Source organism: Myotis davidii, unplaced genomic scaffold, assembly GCF_000327345.1.
Source record: "Myotis davidii unplaced genomic scaffold, ASM32734v1 scaffold328, whole genome shotgun sequence".
NCBI lineage: Eukaryota > Metazoa > Chordata > Mammalia > Chiroptera > Vespertilionidae > Myotis > Myotis davidii.
In genome coordinates this window covers 3,074,691-3,096,207 of record NW_006300373.1, presented here as the reverse complement: position 1 = coordinate 3,096,207, position 21,517 = coordinate 3,074,691, and the positions used below count along the sequence as shown (strand labels likewise).

The 21,517-nt window shown below is 45.0% G+C and overlaps 1 protein-coding gene across 3 annotated transcripts in view; it reads left to right on the top strand.

Annotated features, from left to right (window-relative positions):
• LOC107185173 overlaps nt 1-21,185 on the top strand; it is a 26,984-nt gene extending 5,799 nt beyond the window's left edge. The window contains exons 4-6 of one of the 3 annotated variants that reach the window (XR_001516090.1): nt 6,604-6,799; nt 19,835-20,211; nt 20,639-21,185. Coding sequence is in view for 2 of the 3 variants with exons in the window: in XM_015572655.1 (XP_015428141.1) it covers nt 19,592-20,211; nt 20,639-20,690 (672 nt within the window). In the remaining variant the exon portion in view is untranslated. Of the gene's footprint in view, nt 1-6,603; nt 6,800-19,449; nt 20,212-20,638 lie in introns of those variants that run through there. The other 2 variants (XM_015572656.1, XM_015572655.1) reach the window with 2 other exon arrangements.
• Nucleotides 21,186-21,517: the final 332 nt, after the last annotated feature.

Below are 21,517 nucleotides of genomic sequence, written 5' to 3'. Positions count from 1 at the left end.
AGGAATGATTGCAGAGAAGTACTTAGCTTTATTTTATGGTCCATCAAGGAGCCTGAAGGTTTTATGCCTGAATAAGCATCGCCATATCTAACTTGGTAAGAAGGAAATACGGCAAACGATGCCGGGAATACACAGCAGAGAAGTAACTATTTGAACAAGATGTCAAACTGCTATTTCACGGGAACCTAGCGTAGTTTACGATCGCCAATAATAATAACGGCTTATTAAAAGCAATAGGTAAAGTCCCTTTAGAAATTAAAAAGGAGTTATGCTCCCGAGAACACGCGGATTTCTCTTTGTGAGCGCGAGTCCACCTGTGCCATCGGCATTGGAACCGTTGCAATGAAATGAAAAGTATAAACATATCTTTTAATGAAAAGAGGGATCGGCTCTAGAACAAAAATTTATCATTTAATTCCCCCCCCCCCCCCACCCCCAAGTATTTGCCTCAGGGTGGGACACAGATGATCTTTGTTACCTGTCTTACTTGTGTCCTGCAGTAAACGAGATGCTTTATAAAACCAGTTCCTGTAAGATTTCATTTCTCCGTCACCCCGCCCCCCCCCCAATTCTTTCCCTGTGTCTACATAAGAACCTTTGAAAATAGAAATCTGAGGGATGCACCACCATCATTTATAAAACCAGCAGCCCAAATTCTTCAACCATTAATTTGGTTTGTAGTTTTCTAAGTCGGTATAGTATCCACAGAACTTATCTATGGATGAGGCGTATGTACAGCGTATGCCTTCTAGGGGAAAAGGGTATCGATTTTTAAAGTATTTTAAATAAAGCATAGTTTCTTCAGATGAATCTATGCCAAGGAATCTATGCCAATTGTTGTTTAGTTTATTTTGGAGTAAAATAATAAATATGTCATAGTCAGTACGCCTTGACCCCACCATTGAGTTTCAACCTGTGTGTTCATGTCACGGTACATGTGTGGGACGATTTTGCATTTCCTCTCTCCCCTTAAAGACAAATAGCCTGTCTTTGTTGTTCCCCTTTAAGGTAAAACTATATAAAGTGTTTTCAAACCATGCAAGTCATTGCCTCGGGTTGGTTAAAACATTTACTTTTTGAAAAGGAGGAAGTACCCCTGTTTGTAAAATATTTCTTGTAGTTGTACCTCTTAAAATAAACAGTTTACTTTGCTATGGTACATACCAATCTACTTCATTAATTTTTTCCCCAGAACTCATTTTACCATGTTTGGTCAAACCTTTCATGATAAATTAATATAGAACAATTTTAAAATAAAATTAGTATATAATTTTATTTTCCACGTGGCCTCAGCTAGTTGCAGAATAATGCTACCTCTATGGGAGGGGGGGCAATTTGATAGTTTATGTAGACTATAAAGTCTTTGCAAATGCTCAGTGCCTCCTGGCTAATGTGTTGTCAAATGTGTTTTAAAGGAAGCAGTTAGAAGAAAAACTCACTCCTGGTTCTAAGTTATTAAAATGCCTCCTAAGGTAGCATTTTTAATTAGTGTGCATAATTGATGACTGGTTTATCTTCTCCTGAGCATAAAGCAGCAGGGCAGAGTCAAGTGCAGCTGGTGAAGTGTAAGGTCTTAGGGATTGGTGGTGACAGCGGTCGTGACAACTAAATGGCTTATTCTCTCCCTGAGATCCGGCCATCGGTCTGAACTTCCTGTGCTCTGCGCAATGTAGATGCAAAGGACGTGGACGAATCAAGGGCTCGAGAGGTTTAAATACACGTTGGATGCTGCTATTTATAGATGCCGGTATTTTTCCAATTACCATTCTCAGTTGTCATTCAGAAGACTAGGCGCTTCTTGATCATCAGTTTTAAATGCCTAGTAGTAGAATATTACCAAACATTTTCTGTTTTAATCAAAATATAGAAAAAAATCAGTTTTATATGTTGACTTTTTTTTTTTCTAAAATGTCCTTATTGGGTGGCATGAAGGTTTACACCTGAAAAGGTGGTCCCCAGGAAGACTCCCTTCTCTACCACGGAGATTCTCCCAGCATCATTAGAGTAGGTTACGGCCACTGTGTAATGTGACCGTGTTATATTTGGGGGAGGAAAAAGGCTTGACAAGTATATATATATATTTTAATTCTCGATATTCAGTGCCTCTGGAATAGAACACTTTCTCCTCAACCAATCTATTAGCTCAAAACTCACATACAAGAAACAGTTGCCTTCGCTGGCAGAGCATGTGCGACGTGTTTAAATATTTGATTTCTGTACAGAAGGTTGCCATCCAGTTTCCACGGACTCCTTACGTTGGAGGAGACTGTATACTGGGGAGGTGCCCTGCCATCGGGGAGTTCCTGCTGTGGCCTCTGCGGTGGCTGTGGAGGGCGGAAGGGGATGACCCCCTGTGGCCCACAGGCCTGGGCGCACAGTGAAGGGGAAGGGGTGTGGCTGGCCCCCGAGGCCGCCCTCAGCCAGGGACCTGGGGAGGTTCGCAGAGGCTGGGGCCACTTGTGCAAACTGCTGTGCGTCGCACTCTTGTGAGCAGCCCAGTTTGTACTTCATCCACTTCTCTAGCTGTTACTAGGAATCCAAGTGCCATGTACATGATGGACCCTGAAGCTCAGGTCGCAATATGGCAGCCAGTTTACGAGGCTAGAGTGTTTATATGTTATTTTTATTTTGAATGAAACTCTATAGTTGGAGATAATTATAGATTTCACATGCAGTTGTAGTAAATGACGGAGAGATCCCTTGTACCCTTTCCCCAGTTTCCCCCAATAGTGACATCTTACAATAGATAGTGCAATATCGCACCCTGGACATCGACACCTGGGGAACAGCTCCATCGCCTCAAGCATTCCTCATATCCCCCCGACATCTGTACTCACTCCTTTCCAACACCCCTGCCTCACCCTAGCAACAGCTAGTCCGTGCTCCAGTTCTATAATTTTGTCTTTCCAAGAATGTCACATAAGCCCTAACTGATTTGGCTCAGTGGATAGAGCATTGGTCTGCGGACCGAAGGGTCCCAGGTTCGATTCCGGTCAAGGGCAGGTACCTGGGTTGCCGGCACATCCCCAGTAGGGGGTGTGCAGGAGGCAGCAGATTGATGTCTCTCTCTCATCCATGTTTCTAGCTCTCTATCCCTCTCCCTTCCTCTCTGTCAAAAATCAATAAAATATATTTTTTTTAAAAAAAGAATGTCACATGAATGGCATCATCTAGTGTGTGATCTTTTGGGATTGACTTTTCTCACTCTGCACAATTTTCTCGAGATTCCACTTGCAGATACCAATCATTTGTGCAGTATCCCATGGTGTGACCGGCCCATGGTTGGTGTAACCACTCACCAGTATCCCATGGTGTGACCGGCCCATGGTTGGTGTAACCACTCACCAGTATCCCATGGTGTGACCGGCCCATGGTTGGTGTAACCACTCACCAGTTGGGACAGGGTCGTTTCCAGTTTTTGACTATTATAAATAAAACTCCTGTAAACATTTGTGTATAGGTTTTTTTGTGTGAACATAAGTTTTCATTTTTTCTGGGAGAAATGCCCAAGAGTGCGATCGTGGTTCCTATAATTGCACAGAGCATTTCTTTTTGGGACTAGAATTGAAGTTTTATGTGTGGCAGGGAGGACGGAGGGCATCCACGTTTTTGCAGTGTTTTTGCTGTAACTGGATTTGTTTAGGATTTTAAAACATGCAGACTATCACAAATAGCTTTAGCCAGATACAAAAAAATACAATTTTTCACAACATAGATGTTTTTCCTGATTTTTATAAAAATACTTCTTTAAAAATTGCTTTTTTTTTTTAAGTGGCCTCATAAAAATGAGGCCTCCAAAAATTAGACAGGAACTCGCTAGTAAGCACCCGAAGTGAAACCAAACTATAAAAAATTGCTTTTTTCTTGGAGGTAAATAATTCCTACGTAAGGGAAATAACAGTAGACATAGACTATAGAAAAGATGTTGTAAAGATGACAGGATACGTGGAGAAATTCAGGGGAAATTTCCCAAGCGTTAATAAAGACTTGACATACCGAAACCGGTTTGGCTCAGTGGATAGAGCGTCGGCTTGCGGACTGAAAGGTCCCAGGTTCGATTCCGGTCAAGGGCATGTACCTTGGTTGCGGGCACATACCCAGTAGGGAGTGTGCAGGAGGAAGCTGATCGATGTTTCTCTCTCATCGATGTTTCTAACTCTCTATCTCTCTCCCTTCCTCTCTGTAAAAAATCAATAAAATATATTAAAAACAAATAAAGACTTGACATTCGAGGATACGTTGCGATAGTTTCAGAATTGATGGACTCTAGCTTTTGTTGCCGTCATCTTTCCTGCCGTTTTTATTTGTAGAATCAATTAATTATCTTTAATTCACGAAGGTGTGTTCAGTGCTGTTGCATTTAATGCTCATTTAATTCAACTCTATGCACTTAGTAGGCAAAAGAAATAAATTATTTTCTTCCTCGTACATAGCCCCTAAAAATACAACTACTTTACAGGAGATTTAATGGGAGAAACAGCTCTGTTCCAAATCCTGGTTGAAATTATCCTGTTACCTTATAGCTGCGGAGACATAGTGAGTGGGTACAAAATCACCTGTGCTCTGTTTTCGGGGAGACCCACTGACAGGATATTCAAGGGTGATTTTACTCTGATTTCTCGCCATAGAGATTGTCTTTAGAACTCTCGTGGAGGAGGCCGCTCCATTCTTTAAAAAGAAACCTCTGCTGCAGTTAGCCGGTTACAATGATCCTTCTAATACCAGTCAATATTATCAACCTTTAACTTGTGTGAGTGAGGCACTGGGCTCAGGGGACCCCCAGCTTTCAGTACTTCCAACTGTTATTTCATCTTTAGCCCATTATGGTAAAGACCACAGTGACATAAGTGACATAAAATCATCAAAAAATCCTTGTCCTTAAGAACGACCCGGTAGAAGATAGAACAGACACATGGACTCTTTCTGTACCAGCAGTCATTTACCCTGACAGCTATCGAAGCACCCCATTATCAGGCAGTTCCAGGCGCGGGGAACCTGACGGTAAAGGAGCAGTCCCCCCACTGTCCTCTTTGCAGGGTCCTCAGAGGTCTTAGCTTGGGCAGTGGGGAGGGGAGGGGACAAAGAAACGGAGATAGAGACCCACACGGGTGTGCTTTCTAGAAAGGCAGAACCTTCAGAATTCAGGAGAGAGAGTGGGGGAGCCTGCACTGCTGGGGTGGGCCTCTCACAAAGCGGCAGGCTGGCCTTTTGAAGAGCGCGTATGCGATAGGGAGGATGGGGAGGACTGCAGGTGGGAAGAGGGACCTGAGCCTGAGGGAGGGGCGTGCTTGTTGGAAGTGGGGTACATCTGGTCTGGCTAGGCCTTCCTGAGGCATCGCAGGGAGAGGTCATGGCCCGGGTATATTTAACAGCTTCCGACGTGTTAGAGAACTCACCAGAAATGAGGCTGATTGTTTGGGCATGCTTTTTTGGGGGGGCGTGGGGGAGGGGGCGGGAGTAATATTTGAATTTTAGTATGTGGGTTTGAGTGAAAAAACTAATGGGTGCTCTTTCTCCTGAAAGTGGGGCTTGGACGTATCCTTTAGGTTATGAGGCTCGATCTGTTTGAGTGTGTGAAACAAAATATGATTTTCCTCTTTTTATATGTAATGACAAATATATTTTATACTTTTCTAGTATCTTAAATGCATAATCTGTAAGACTATAGTCCTTTATAAAATTTTAGTTTATTTTAGGCTTAAAATAACATTAGCACTTAAAGTCCTTTTGAAGAACTCCAAAGTTAAAACTGCAAGATGACATAGAGATAAAAAGTTGCACAAAGCATACATGTGTGAGCTCAGAGGTAGACCTGATGGCCTTACTAAAAACTATTTTGAGCATCCTAAGAAAATACAAGTATTTCTGTGCATTTGTTTTAACTGTTCAAGGTAGTAAGAGAGCTAAGAGCCTTTTCTAAATACGCATCTAATTTTAGGTGGCTAAAATAGGAAGCTATAATATGACGGAGGCCCCTTTTGCTTGGGAACTTGGAAAAAGAAAGAGACAGGATCTATTATAGTTTCTTTCAATGTATATGAATCATAGAGCGACCACGCTGGTAATAAAGACAGTATAATCAAGATAACTCAGGATTTTCTGTGTCATAATATTGATTCCCGCATCTCCAACTTGATGGCATTGCCAATGTGGAGGCCCAGTGAATTGTGTTTTGTGAAAGAGCTACATTAGGTCGGCAACTTAGACGTGCTGAGTAAATATAATGACCTAGCATTGTGGAATCAGCTTGTAGTACTGTTTATGTAGCAGTTAAAAAAAAAAAAAAAGAAAGAAAAAAGAAAACAGTGCAATTTTAGACAGTTTTAAAAAAATTTTTGCAAATATTGCAAATCATAGGTTGGTTACCAGTAGACTTCCTGACTCTGCCCTGATTGCTGTCCGCTCTGTATGTTCTTTTAAGATGCCAGGCACTTTATAATTTTGTCTATAATTGTTTATATATATTTTCTCCACAAAATGCCCTTAGAACAACTTACTCCTAAATTTTCTTAACCCACTTGTCATCTTTAACCTCTGTGGATGAATACACTACAGTGTCTGTGGCAAGACACATTCGTCGTCTATTTTATTTTATTTTTCCAGGAGCCTTCCTATTCAAAATACCTTTTAGATTCAATGCATGAAAACAGCAGGCCGCGTCGCCTGCCTGCGGGCTTGTGAAGCTGGGGGAGACTTGCTTTTCCACACGAAGAGGCTGAGTCCCCGGCCGATGAAATGACTTGCTAGTGAGTGATAATGAGGATCTTCTGACTCCAGAGCACCTGCTGCCAACTTGAAGGTGCGTGTCCCCAATTCTGGAAATTCCGTTTGCAGATACTTGTCGCACAGCCCTATTCTTAGGCATATTCTACTCTAATATTCTACGTATGGCAGAAAGAAAGGCCTGCTGTCATCTCTCCATGTCATATAAACGTGTTGGCACTGAACGTAGGTGCAAGTAGCAAATTCAAGTGTGTTAATCTCGGAACTGAATTGTAACCCATAGACTGTTCGTTCCATGTGCTCGTTATCGTTTGAGCATACCTGCTGATCCCCCTCCTTTATCGCTCTGCGCCTCTTCGTTCTTCGGCCCTCCACAACATTTCGTCTTGGTACGTGGCACCACTCTTGCCCTAGCTACCAAATTGGGTCAGTGTTACTCTCAGAGCTTCTCACAGGCCACATGAGTTCTACCTTCTGGAACCTCCCAAACCACACACCTTGGCCTGTTCGCAAGAGATACTTGGATATACAGGGTGGAGGAAACAAAGTCTTTGTACTTGAAAGGCCGCAGTCCACAGTGGGGCAAAAAGTGGGGCCCATGGACTGTGACGGGCCACAGACTTTTAAAAAATAGTCTTTATTTTTATAGTAGTTTGGGGTTCACAGTAAAACAGCAGAAAGTGCAGAGGTTTTCCATATACCTCCTGCCCCACACATGCTAACTTCCTCACTACCAACATCCCCAACCAGAGGGGCGCATTTGTGACAGTTCGTTGTCACTCAAAATCCGAAGTCTCCGTCAGGTTTCACTCTTGGTGTTGTACATCCCATGAGTTTGGACAAATGTATAATGACACGTATCCACCATTAGAGTATCATAAAGAATAGTTCTGCTCTAAAAATCCTTTATTTTCTGCCTGTCCATCCCTCCCTGCCCACAAACTGTTGGCAACCAGTGATACTTTTATCTTTCTCCATAGTTTTGCCATTTCTAGAATGCCATATAATTGGAATCACGCAGGGTGTAGCCTTGTTCAGATGGGATTCTTTCACTTAGTAATATGCATTTAAAGTTCCTCCATGTCTTGTCATGGCTTGATAGTCTACTTCTTTTTAGGGCTGAATAATGTTCCATTGTCTGGATGTAACACAGTTTATCCATTCACCTAATGATGGACATCTTGGTTGCTTCCAAGTCTTAGCAATCTGTAATAATAAAAGCGTAATATGCTAATTAGGCCAGATAGCTGAATGACCTTCCAGACGTCCTTCCGGATGTCCTTCTGGATGTCCTTCCAGATGAAGCCGCGGCTGCGAGGGCCGAGCTCCTTGCACAGATTTTGTGCATCGGGCCTCCAGTTATCAATAAAGCCGCTATAAACAGGTTTTTGTGTGGGTAAAAGTTTTCAACTCATTTGGGTTATAAACCAAGAAGCACGATAGATTGCCGGATCATATAGACTTTGTTGTTCAGATATTCAATACACATGATTACTTATTTCTTTGTTTCTTTTTATCAGTCAAGAGAGGTGTTAGAATCTCCCACTGTGAGGGGGTTTATCACATAAGCCTTTATTTCTTTCTTTACCTACGCTCACACTTTCTTTATGTAGAGATGAGTTTCTGAATTATATCATTTTTCTTCTCTCTAAACAATTTTTAACATTTCTTGTAAGACAGGTCTATCAACAAATTCTCTCAATTTTTGTTTTTCTAAGAAAGTCTTTATTTTTCCTTCATTTTTGAAGGATAAAATTTTAGGGTACAGAATTTTAGATTGGTAAGTTTTTCTCTTTCAACTCAAGTATTTCACTCCATTCTGCTTGCATGATTCTAAGAAGTCAGATGTAATTTTTATCTTGATTTCTCTGGTTTCTTTCAGAATTTTAAAAAAAATCTTTATCTCTGCTTTTCTGCAATTTAAATATGATATGCCTACATTAGTTTTTGTGGGGTTTTTTTTTTTTTGGCATTTACCCTTCTTCTCAATTTCCTGGATCTGTGGTTTTGTATCTGACATTAACTTGAGGAAATTCTCTGTCATTATTGCTTCAAATATTCTGTTGCTTTCTTCTACTTCTGGTATTCTCACTATGCATATGTATAATTTTTGTACTTACCCCCAGTTCTTAGATATTCGTTCTTTTTTTTCCCCAGTCTTTTTTTTTTTTTAATCCTTTCAGCATCAGAGGTTTCTACTGAGATATCTTCAAGCTCAGAGATTCTTTCCTCAACCAGTGTCTAGTTTACTAATAAGCCCATCAAAGGCATCCTTAATTTCTGTCACAGTGTTCTTGATCTCCAGCATCTTTATTTCTTCTTAGAATTTCTATCTCTCTGCTAACATTGCCCATCTGTTCTTGCATGCTGTCTACTTTATCCGTTAGACTTCTCATCATAGTTGTTTTAAATTCCTGGTCTGAGAATTCCAGCATCCCTGTCGTATCTGAGTCTGGTTCTGAATCTTGCCCTGTCTCTTCAGACTCTGTTTTTCACCTCTTAGTATGTCTTCAGGCTTGTTCTCGGTAGCCAGACGTGATGTCCCGTGTGAAAGGAACGGCTGTAAGCAGGCCTTTAGTTATGTGGTGACAGGGCGCGGTGGGTGGGAGGCATTGTTAGCCTTACGATGGGTCTCAGACTTCTGGTGAGCCTGGACCTCTTGCCCGAACCTCAGAAGCGCTTCTCTGGCACCCCCACTCCCCTTCGGTGGGACAGGGTGGCGGACGGGGGCCTGGAGTGGCCTGTGCCCCTTCTCTGTGTGGAAGGCTGGAGCCAGCTAGGAGTGGCCCTTTCTCTTCCCGCAGGCCACTGGGGCTCCATACAACCCCCGCAGGCCAGGCGAGGTGCTGTTAAAATAGTTTCTCCCCAGAGTGTACCCTGCTGAGAAGGACAGAAGGACAGAATGCGCTGGCCCTTTTTAAAGGATTCCTTTTCCTCTCCACCTGCCTGGAGCTCGGTGGGAGGGTGGGGGGGATTTTTCTCTGCTCTTCACTGTGAGAAGCTGGCTGAACTCCTTAGGGGGGAAACTCACAGAAGTGTGGGACCCCCCTAGGACTGCATCCCCTGGAGCCTTGGTCGGCAAACTGTGGCTCGGGAGCCACATGCAGCTCTTTGGCCCCTTGAGTGTGGCTCTTCCTAAGCCTTAGGAGGACCCTAATTAAGTTAATAACAATGGACCTACCTATATAGTTTAAGTTTAAAAAATGTGGCTCTCAAAAGAAATTTCAATCGTCGTACTGTTGATATTTGGCTCTGTGGACTAATGAGTTTGCCGACCACTGGCCTGGAGTATTTCACTCTCAGAGCTGTCCACGCGGAGCCTCCAGCAATTCCTCAATTACAGGGTCTGCTCTCCCACCCGGGCACTGGTCCCCGTGCAGCTAACTTGGGAGTCTCGGTCCGCACCTATCTGTCTGTCCAACTGGGGAGGCAGCGGTTTGCCCTGTGGCCTCCTCTCACCGATCTAAACCGGTTTGTTGGTTTTCCAGTTTGCTCCCCGTCACTGGCTGTTAGGGTGGGGCGGTGGGGCCTGACTTCCCAGCTCCTTACCTGTCAGACCAGAAGCTGGAAGCCCACAAACCGGTTTGTTTTTAAAATCAGCCCCTGACAAGATAAATGCCCCAAATAAGAGAAAGCATTTGGAAACTGAAATAGCGCTTTTATTTTTTCCGTGACATCCAGGCACCTGAGTTTGTACTTTACAAAACGATTGGTCCCCGGAAATTGGAATTTGGAAACAAAGCAAAACAACAAACACTTGGTCCTTCACTGCCGATGGGCGGAGAAGTGTGGGACTAGCAGGCAGTCAAGAAATGAGCATTGGGGGAGGGAACGGTACCATTTTTTTTTCTTTATTTTATTTTATTGGCTAAAATTTTACATATGTCTCCTGTTTCCCCAATTGACCACCCCGGGCAAGTCCCCACCACCCCAGTGTCTATGTCCACTGGTTATATGCATGCATACAAGTCCTTTGGTTGCTCTCTAACCCCTCCTCCCCTACCATTTGTCTCTAGATCGATCTATTCTTGTTCATCAAATTATGTTGCTCATTATATCCCACATATGAGTGAGATCATGTGATATTTATCTTTCTCCGACTGGCTTTTTTCGCTTAGCATAATGCTCGCCAGTTCCATCCATGCTGTTGCAAATGGTAAAAGTTCCTTCTTTTTTACAGCGGCATAGTGTTGTAATTTTCTTTATGAGACCGGCAGGTGAGTCCCCCCAAGAGAGAAGGTCAAACTGCCCGGAGTGCAGGGGAAGGATGACCTGGGGTGTTCAGAGCCAACGTGGTGGGCGGGCAGAGCAGCAGGTGGGATTGCAGAGACCTCTCTGCCCCAACTCCCTGGCCCCTGCTGTCAGAAACATCTTCCTAAAATGGAGGTCTGATCAAATCGCAGCCTGTTTGAACCCTTTAGCGACACCCTTCTGCCTGACGCTTCTCAGCTTCTCGGTGCCATTCCCGGGCCGCTCACCACCTGATCGGAGGACCCCTCCAGCTCCATTCCTACCGCCCCAGCGGCTGGCCGTGGGCCCTTCTCTCTCGGCAGCTGGTTTGACTAGAGACCCCAGCACAGGCTGCCGCCTCCACACCTGCCTGCGTCTCCTGCCTCCCCTGTTTGGAAGGCCTTCCCTCCTCTCAACCTCTCCTGGCGAAACCCCCCACTTCCTTTAGCAGCGCCTTCCTTGTGGCTTTCCTGCACTTGACATCAAAGGCACAGGCGGCAGGCCCAGACGCTCAGCCAGTGTTGCATGAACATGGAGTCAGAGAGGGAGCCTACACTAGGTCACAACAACCCTGACCACCCACGGCCCTGCGTCTTCACTGGGCATCTCACACCTCGAAGGAGAGGGTGTGTTTCCGGCCTGGAGGTAGAGTCGTTACCAAGTGACACTGAAACCGGCACCTGGGCATCACAGGATTGGGGGAGAGGCTAGGGGTCAGGGGAAGTGGCTCCCCAGGTTAGAGGCAGATTCCTGGGGTCCCTATCCTGCTCAGAGAGAGTCAGTCCCGCAAAAGCAGGGCTTGGCGAACTTCTTTAAAGGGCCGTGGAGTGAGTATTTTCGGCTTTGTGGGCCAGACAATGTCACCGCGACTCAGAAGCCGCCATAGACAAGTGGGTGTGGCCGTGTCCCAGTGACATTCTTATAAAAGTGTTAGGAAAACATTTATGAACACAGGCCGCAGGCTGGATTTAGCCCACGGGCTGTCGTTTGCCCAACCCTGCTCACGGGGGAGAGAATGTCTCCCTTCTGCCCTGTCTCTAAATAGCCTTTTAGAGGCCTTGCTAAGTTTACCTTTAGAGTTTCTAAATCCCTGGGTTTTTCCCTCTAAAAGAGCATAAACAGTGAGCGATCACAGCCTGGGGGATGCGGAACAGCAAAGGTAACTAATATCTTTGAGTTAATAGAATGGTAGGAAGTATAGCAATGCATGCGTTAGGCCAATAGTTATTATAGCCACACTTGCCTCTAAAATGCCCAAACCGAGTAGCCATGTAAACGAAAACCTAAAACAGCAGGGTTACTAAAACCCTGACCCAGTCGGCACAGGGAAGGCGAAGCAGGCTTGCTAATGCGTAAACACTTTGTCAGCTCCCTCTGCCCAAGGGCTCCCCGGAGCTCACCCTGCCACCCTGTTTCTCCAAAGCCACAAATCGGGGCGTCTTTTGTCAGCCTCACCTAGCAGTGAGGCTGGGGCCAGGGGAAGTGTGAGGCGGGACTCTGACCGTGTCCTTGTCACCTCCTGATGCTGTGCTGAGTGTCTTCAGATCAGCACCGTCTCCGACTCTGGGAGCGACCAGAACTGGACCCGAGCCACCCAGCAGCTTTGCCCCAGACGCAGACAAAGTCGACGTGTGCTTTGTAGCCGTCAGCGGAGTGCTGCCCTTTAAAATCTCAAACTCTCCTCTTTCCCCTTCCTTATGTCTTACATGTCTAACCAGCACCCACACACACCCGGAAAAGTTGGTGTTCTTCCTGGTATCTCGCATCCTCTATTTCTATAACTTCCAAATCGCTTAGAAGTTATATTCTAACTCAACAGCAATTGGTTGAGCGCCTACTATGTGTTTATGATATGAGATCAAATAAGAATTGGGTAGAATATGACTTGATCATCACACAGATGCATGAGCTAGGTTTGCTTTCCTATAATTATTTAGATTTTATCAAAAGGGTTTAAGTTATCAGTTTTAAACTGCTTTACTCACCATTTACCTTTGGGCATTTAGCTTTTTATTTTGAAGGTGCATTTTGAGTAAATGTATCATAATGTTGAAGAGGACTAGTTTTAGTTTATTCTAATGTCATGCTCTTTAATACTTGAATTATTTACTATGGGTTTGGTCATTGACCTAATTTACTTGTCCTTTTATGACACATATTTTCAGTGGAGACGCTTAGGCTAAGCTATATTTATGTACACCACAGTACATTAACCATAAAACTATCTAACTACAGTAAAACCACAATAATCTGGAACCCTCAGGGAGGGAGTGGGTTATTCAGGATAGCCAAGTTTTTAAGAATAACATTGACTATTTGTGATGGGAACCTATTTAAACTGTATCATAACTTTCCCTTTTATCTTGAAAATAGTAGGCCATCTCATTGAACTTTGATAATAACTCACAGTCACCAGTAAGAATTTACTTTATAACTCAGCTCTCATGACGGACTTAGGTGTTTTGTTTTAGTTACTTAATTTTCATTGGCATTTCTTAAAACAGTTCTGTTTCTTCAATTGCTGTAATTTATATTCTTTTTTTTTAAAATATATTTTATTGATTTTTCACAGAGAGGAATGTAGAGAGATAGAGAGTCAGAAACATCGATGAGAGAGAAACATCGATCAGCCGCCTCCTGCACATCCCCCACTGGGGATGTGCCCGCAACCCAGGCACATGCCCCCGACCGGAATCGAACCTGGGACCCCTCAGTCCGCAGGCCGACACCCCATCCACTGAGCCAAACCGGCTTCGGCGTCATTTATATTCTTACTGGCTCCAGCTACAGTCCTCGCCTTGCCCTTCAAATTGCTGCTTTTATGCTTCTGTGGACTTGGAGACCAGGGTGGGGCAAAAGTAGGCCTCCAATTGTCCACATGGAAAATAATACAATAATCTCTCTATATAAGAGCCTAAGCGACCCTTACGACTGGTCATCAGGTCGACCGGTTGTTATGATGTGCACTGACCACCAGGAGGCAGATGCTCAATGCATGAGCTGCCCCCTGGTGGCCAGTGTGCTCCCACAGTGGGAGCACCGCTCAGCCAGAAGCCGGGCTCATGCCTGACGAGTGCAGCTGCGGCAGTGGGAGCCTCTCCCGCTGCTGCCAGGATAGCACTACTGAGCCACAGCGGAGGCAGGCGCAGTGGGTGGGATGAGCGGGATCAGCTCGGGCTCCTCCCTGGCCACGTGCCACTTCGTGCACTGCTACATCCCTCAGGGGATGTCGGACTGCTGGTTCAGCCCAGCTGAGGGGTCCCGGATTGCGAGAGGGCGCAGGCCAGGCCGAGGGACCCCACTGGTGCACAAATCCGTGCACCGGGCCTCTCGTTAATAAATAAGAATGCAAGAATAAACTCTGTGTTTCGCATACTCACAATGGTAAACCTATTGTTTTGGAATAAATTATGATTCTCATTTCTGAATACAAACAATATCTGTACCACATGTATCCAAAGCATAGGTTTCCTCTCCTTTTATTTTTAGATTTTAGAATATAACTGTCCTTCGGGCTGGGAAAAATAGCCTTTGGCAAAAATAACTTGCAAACTGGATTTAATGTTTCTTATACCCACTTTATGGCTTTATGTATTAATGTTTTTATTGATAAAGTTATATAGCGTGTCCCAAAATTCACGCAAGATTTGCAATTTCTTGCGTGAATTTTAGGACACCCTATATTAAGCCAATGATTTTGTAAGTCTATTCAGATATTACATTCCATATAGAGCAAGATTTAAATAAATCTTAAATAAACGTATAGATGAATATTTTGATTTGTGTGTGTGTGTTTGCTTCTTGAGAAGTCAACCCAACCCCAAATCCTAAAATGTTCTCATTATTCAGTTTGATTTTTAAATGTCAGACATTTAGGCTGATTTACTTATATCCACAGACTAGCACGATCAAGTTAATTCTCTAATTAGAAGTCATTTCTCAAAAGATGTTACGAAAACCTTAGAAATACTAAAGATTTAAGTCCTGAACATCGGTATGGAGATACATTTTCCCTATTATTTCTGCCCTCTCTCCCAGAGTGATTAGTTTCACTTCCTGTGCCTGATTCCATGAGGCATACTGCTTTTGCCGAGATTCCTCAGGCAGCGAAACCTGTTTAGGGGATCATCTTGGTTAGGAAGACAGCTGCCCAAAAGGCATTCCGTTTCCGAGCGTGGCTTTCAGATTACGGCCAATAGAACACCTGTCAGAGACGCTTTTTTTTCCTACAAGGAGATGGTCTCTTTCATCAGATTTCATTGCACTTCAGGAAAAGATTCATTTTAAAATGTGGGTAAAGTGGCATCTGCTCTTAGGATTCATCCTCACCCTCCTTTTAAAGGGGGAAGCCTGTTTAGAGCTTATTTATGACATGGTTCTGTGGGCGAGAGAGAACCTGCAGCGAAGTGCTTCCAAAGGAAGGACTTTCCCAGATGTTTGGTTTGTCACTTTCTGTTGCGAAAGAAACCTAAAAATTTAACTGTGAACTTGTTATGTGAATATGATCAACGGTAGGAATTCTTGCGGCAGACTTAAAGTGTTTAAGCTAACGTTGTGCACGCACGCAATGAATGAAACCTGCGAAACTTTCCTGTTGAAATCTGTGGCATTTATCTGTGAACAATGGAGGGGATTATGGACGCTGACTGGTGTTTAGAGAAACGGCTCTCCACTTTCAACTCGGCGCCCATTAGACGCACTGTAAAGTACGTACAACACAGGTACTTTCTCACATCTGCAAACTACATTGAGGAGAACTGTTAGAGGACAGACTTCATTTCGCAAACGGTAACTTCACGGTGTCACAGCGCGCCGACCGGAATATCAGTTAATTTTCAAAACATTTTATTCCACACCAATTAGCTCGGGTCCTGGAGGGCAAAATGACAAGAGGTTGCTCGTTCGCTATGTATTTAGTTAATTGAAAATCGCTCAGATTGCTTTTACAGTTGTTATTAAAAAGTAGAATCAGTGTTGCCAGTGCTCAACCATAATTGGAACCCCAGGGACTTAAATATTTAGCATTAGTAATGTAACAGCACTTAGGACACAAATTTCTATTTTCGTAATGAAAGCTATACACTGTGAGTGCAAGCGGCTGAAACGACAGCTGTGACAAGTGAAACGGCCTGGGATATTTCAATAAGACACCTCATTGGACAGCGAGTCTCACCACATTACTCGTTTGTAAGAGATCTGCAAGTTTAATTCCCAGTAGAAACCCGTTACCCAAGTATTTAGATTTCTAATTGCATGCAGGACGAACAGTTGGGCAAATGTCTTGCCTTAAGTGGCTGAAATGTATAGTGCTTTCCAAATAATCCTCTATAAGTTCATGCCTTTGTCAATTTAAAAATAGCCGGACTGTCAGGGAAGAAAGTTCTTGTTTGTTTTAAGTTTAATTACAGCTTAGGCATAAACGCGTTCAGTGTTACAGTGAGGAGCGTTGGCTATGGGGCCCTAATGAGCTGCAGGGGTAGACGGCTGGAGACCCTGAGGGATTCCCTCCGTAAATTAACTGGATAAAAGTACTTGGTTAGGATATACTGGTAGTTGATGGCTGAGCTGTTCTTAAAACCCAGTTATAGAGCTGTCTCTCCCTCCTGTTTTCATTCTAAACAGCCCTGCCGAGGCTCTAACAGCCGCCTGTTACAACTGTTCAGCTTGTCAAAATGTATTATGTTACCCTGCTAATAAACAGCACGAAAGGGTGTTTGACTTCATTTCTCGCGTTCAGAGGGGATCAGGTTGATCAGCACAACTGGCTTAGGTTGGCCTTATTTTAATTTGTTTATGTCACCTAAGTAATACGGCAGGGCCATGATTTGAGTTTTTAAAACGTTCTTTCTCTCGGGGATGTAAAACTTACGAAAGAGTACGAACAATGGGAACAGTTAATGGAGGCTATGTATTGTCATCTTTGTCCTGGGAAGATGGATGGCTTGGACATTCTTAGCCCGCACTCAAAGTATTTGGAAAACCATAGCTAAACAGACATTCTTCAAAGCATAACTTAGGCTAATTCCTTTACCAATCGTTCTCTCTTCCCTTGGAAGAAAACACTTGCAGAACAAATTGACTTCATAATTCTCTTTTGCTCACCATTGTTTCTGTGTCAGTTTTGTGGGAATTTATTCTAAGTGATCAAGATTTCCTTTCTGTTTTGTCATTTTTTAGAACAATGCACGCTTACATGAATAGAGAAAAGAAAACTGCAGATGTTTATTTGATAAACTCTCCCTTTTACCCCGCTTCTCCATCCCACTTTCCTCTACTAACAATTTGATGAGACCAAACATTCATAACATTTTTGTGTGTATTATACAGCTACATATGTGCATACATTAATTCTTATAGCATATTGAAAGATCATGCTTTGGATCATTCCCTAGAAGCGTGTGACTTGCTTTCCCCCCATCTAATTTGTCATAGACATCTTCCTATGTTGGTGCCCGGATCTTCCTCATTCTTCTTTTTTTTAAAATATATTTTATTGATTTTGTACAGAGAGGAAGGGAGAGAGATAGAGAGTTAGAAACATCGATGAGAGAGAAACATCGATCAGCTGCCTCCTGCACACCCCCTACTGGGGATGTGCCCGCAACCAAGGTACATGCCCTTGACTGGAATCAAACCTGAGACCCTTGAGTCCGCAGGCCAACGCTCTATCCACTGAGCCAAACTGGTTCGGGCCTTCCTCATTCTTTTTAATAGCTAACTGCCATTCCAAATTTTGGAGGTAAAAATTAATTTATCTGTTGCCTACTGATGTCATTTAAAGTCATCTCTAATTTTTTGCTGTGGTGAATAAATGTTACGATGAACTTCTGAGTGTGCCTACGTGTGTGTGTTTTCAGCATGTATGTGTGCATTTTTGTGCACATGTCATAATCATATATGGAACTAACATGTATAGAGTGACTCCTTTGTGCCGGGCAATATCCAAAGCACTCTACATATATGTGTGGTGTGAAGAAAAGGTCAGCCCTTTTATTTTCCAGTAATGCCCACAGATTCATTTTGCAGATTGTCCATTTTTTGTCTCCATGGTTTGAAACATCATCTGTGTCACATGTGATACCCCCCCATACATGCCATCTCTTTAGAATATTCCATTTGTCAAATCCTGCAGTGTCACACTTGTTTGCCTTATAGCATAAATGCAAGTTTAAATCTTTAAAGTTAAAAAGAACCTACCAAATACTCTTAATCTCAAATTAGATAACGTGACAAATTTATATGAACAAACAGCAATAGTTTAGAAGCATAGAAAGCTGCAGTAAGCAAGGATGACCACGTCCTAATTCCTGTGAATAACCTCCATTCCACGGAGAAGGAAATTCGGGGTGCAGGTGGGATTAAAGTCACCAGTCAGTTGACCTTAAAATAGGGGGATGAACCTGGATAAGCCAGGTAGGCCCAGTGCAATCACAGATGTGCAAGCGGGGGGCGGGGGGGCAGCAGAGCCAGAGCGAGGCCACAGGGGAGCCCCCTGAGCCTTGCTCTTGCTGGCCTTGCAGCCGGGAACGGAGGCCTGCCCCGAGGGTCACGGCCACCACTGGCCACCGGACAGGGCGAGAGACAGAGTCTCCCCTGCGGCCCGGAGGATCAGAGCTCTGCGGACACCTGACTGCTGCCCAGTGAGACCCAGTTTGGACTTCTGACCGAGAGAATGGAAGGTCATCTTTTTTTGTTGTTGAAATTGTCACGTTTGTGGCAATTGATGACAGCAGCGATGGAACACTAATGCACAGGCGAAAGGTAAAAGTTTCCCAGTTTCTGCTGCCCTCTCCAGACCCCTAGCCCAGGTCCCGCCCCGCAGGTTATAACTCTGCACAGTGGTGGGTGTTTCCTCGGTCGGGGGAGGGTCACCTGCAGAATTGTGACTGCGGAGATTTTTATAGTGCGTTTTGCTATCTGTTCAGTCCTCTTTCTTTCTCTTCTAAAGAAATTTTAAGTTTTCACGCATTTGCTTTTTCAGGTGAACAGTTATTGACTCAGTTGCGTTTCTTTATTGATTGGTGTTTGTTTGTGTGTTTTATGCATAGCTAAAGAATGGAGCCGCCTTGGGCAATCTATTGAGATTTCCTTCGTAGTCACTGTTAACGTTTGTAAACATTCCCTGTATGCTTAAAAAGAAAATGTATTTCCTCCTTCGGAAAATTACCTTAAGTTTGGTTATTCAGTCAAGCTTGCTAATTGTGTTTTCCAATACTCACTACCTTTTTTTCATATACTTCACCTGTCGGTTTCTGAGAACTGTGGTTTTCGGAAGTCCTCTCAGATGTTCAGTAATTTGTAGATTGTGATGCTTTGTTCTTTTCGTGGTGTAAAGGTTTTGTTTCACTGTCTCTTCCTGGTGGGTTGTGCCTTTACTTGGTCTCTTCCTCCAGGCCTCAGCCTACATCGCCCCTCCTGGTTCTCCTGTCCTTCTCACCTCGCCTGCTCTCTCGGCTGCCGGCTCCGTCCCCCACCACTCTTCACCCCAAGCCTGGCAGCATGAACCAGGCGAACCAAAGCGGGTCTCGGGGGTCCTAGACCGGAGGGAGTGGGGCGCTTTCCAGTGCACGTGCTGCCCGGAGGAAGCCGCTGTCAGAGCACCCGTGTCACCTTGAAATGGGCCGGATTCCTCCTCTTTATGGAGGACGGAGGTTGGGATCTGTGCACAGAGGCGATCCCGGCTGTTCCTCGGTCCCCCCACATCTGCGCTCCAGCTGTGCTGACGTCAGCCCTGCCCCTTGGGGAGCCGAGCGTGCAGATGAGCGCGCTGGGGTTGAAAGTTAATAATGTTCATCACGGGAGCTCCCTTAGAGGGATCGTTCGCGAGGTGCCAGGCCCCACGCTCCCTGTGTTAACTCGCACCATCTCACTTCATTCCCAGAAGGATGGGAGTGTCCCCGTGATGCCCATTTTCACACGCGAGGAAACGGAGGCTCCAAGAAGACGGGTCCACGGGAATCGGGGTGAGAGAGAACGAGGACCTGTACCCGGTCTGCCTGACGCCGGAGCGGGAGCCTGGGACGGGCAGCCGCCCATCATCTTGCAGCCGATCCCTCGCGTGGAGCAGCCGGACCCGCATCTGCAGCTCACAGGCAGAGAGGACAGGAGAGCCGGCCCGGGGCCGCTTTGGCAAGTGCATGCGGCCCTTCGTCCGCGGATGAAGGAAGCCATCCTCTGGAGTAGCGTCAACAAGCACAGCGCCTGGCCCCAGAAAGACACCGCGGGGGCCTCCTCGGACATATGTTCCTCTGACCGACGGTGAGTGTGAAACACCCAATATTTTAGCGGCAGCTCCCCCATCCCCGGCCATCCGGCTTCCGTTCAACGCCGCTCCCCGGCAGCCCGAGACTGCAGACTCGTGGGACAGTGTGGCATAAGCATCAGGACGCGTCCCAGGATCTACTGCCCCGTACACATTTCGGTTTTCCCCCCCCCCCCCCAAGTTCATCTATGAAAAGATTTGAGGGCGAGGGAAGTGCCACTGAAGCAAGTAGTAGATTTCACATCCTGGCGGTGTTTGTGTAGCTGCCACATGTGGCCCGGTGTTAAGTACCAAAGTCAGCCCTCACCTCCTGGGGGGGTGACTTCAAAGAGCATTTCAAGGGCGCAGAGGGGAGGAGAGGAGAGGGGGTGACCACTCAGGCTGCAGGACTGCACCCTCCCGTGGGTGCTTTCTGCTTGTTAGAGCCATTCGGGAGCCGGAAGCGCAGAGGAATTTGAAGGGTGCCTTCAGATAAGGCGCTGGAAACCCCAATATTTGCATGAGAGCTGGCCTTCTCCTAGCAGCGACGTCTTTTAAAGCATAACTAAAGGTAATTTTCAGTTGGGAAGGTTCCCAGATCAGGAGTGCAAGGTATGCTGAATCAGGGGAGAGAAGCCTTGCTGTGAAGAAAAGCTCACCTCTGCATTTCTCAGGACAAAAGCGGCCACTTGGAGCGTCTCCTGCAGCACACCGGTTCTGCTGGGGCAGGCGGAGCCCGCCCAAGGAGGCTGCTCACACACATGTGCAACTGGCCAGTGACAAACCCGCCCTGTGCAGAGCTGGGAAGCCTGATGAGGCTGGCAGAAATAGAAGCTGGCTGGACACGCCGACCTGGGGAGCCCTCACGGTGGCTAGCCTGTTGAATTTTTTCTCTTTTTCCTTTGCCTGGTAGACTTTCTCAGAGCTCGAAGAGTTCTTGAAGGTCTTCCAGATAGCTTTCTGTATTGAAAATAAAGCACTAGACTCATTATTTTGTTCTACTGCATATGTTGAATGAAAACTTTAAGTAATATGATAATTGATTTTTTAAAATTTGCACACTTTGGGCAGGATTTTTAGCACAGTGCAATACATTACTACCACATGAGCCAACCCTACTCCGACCGATTTAACAGACATAGCGTCATCTGTTAGATTAAATGAACAGTAGTAGACTGATTTTTGTTTTAAAATGTTATCAGTCAACAAGTATTCATTGCTGGGCCTAGTGCGTAAGGAACGCTGCTAGGCACTGCGGGGCCCCACGTGTTTGGGAGGAAATGACTAACCGAGACCATTGTTGTGCTTTCCCTGCACAGGGAT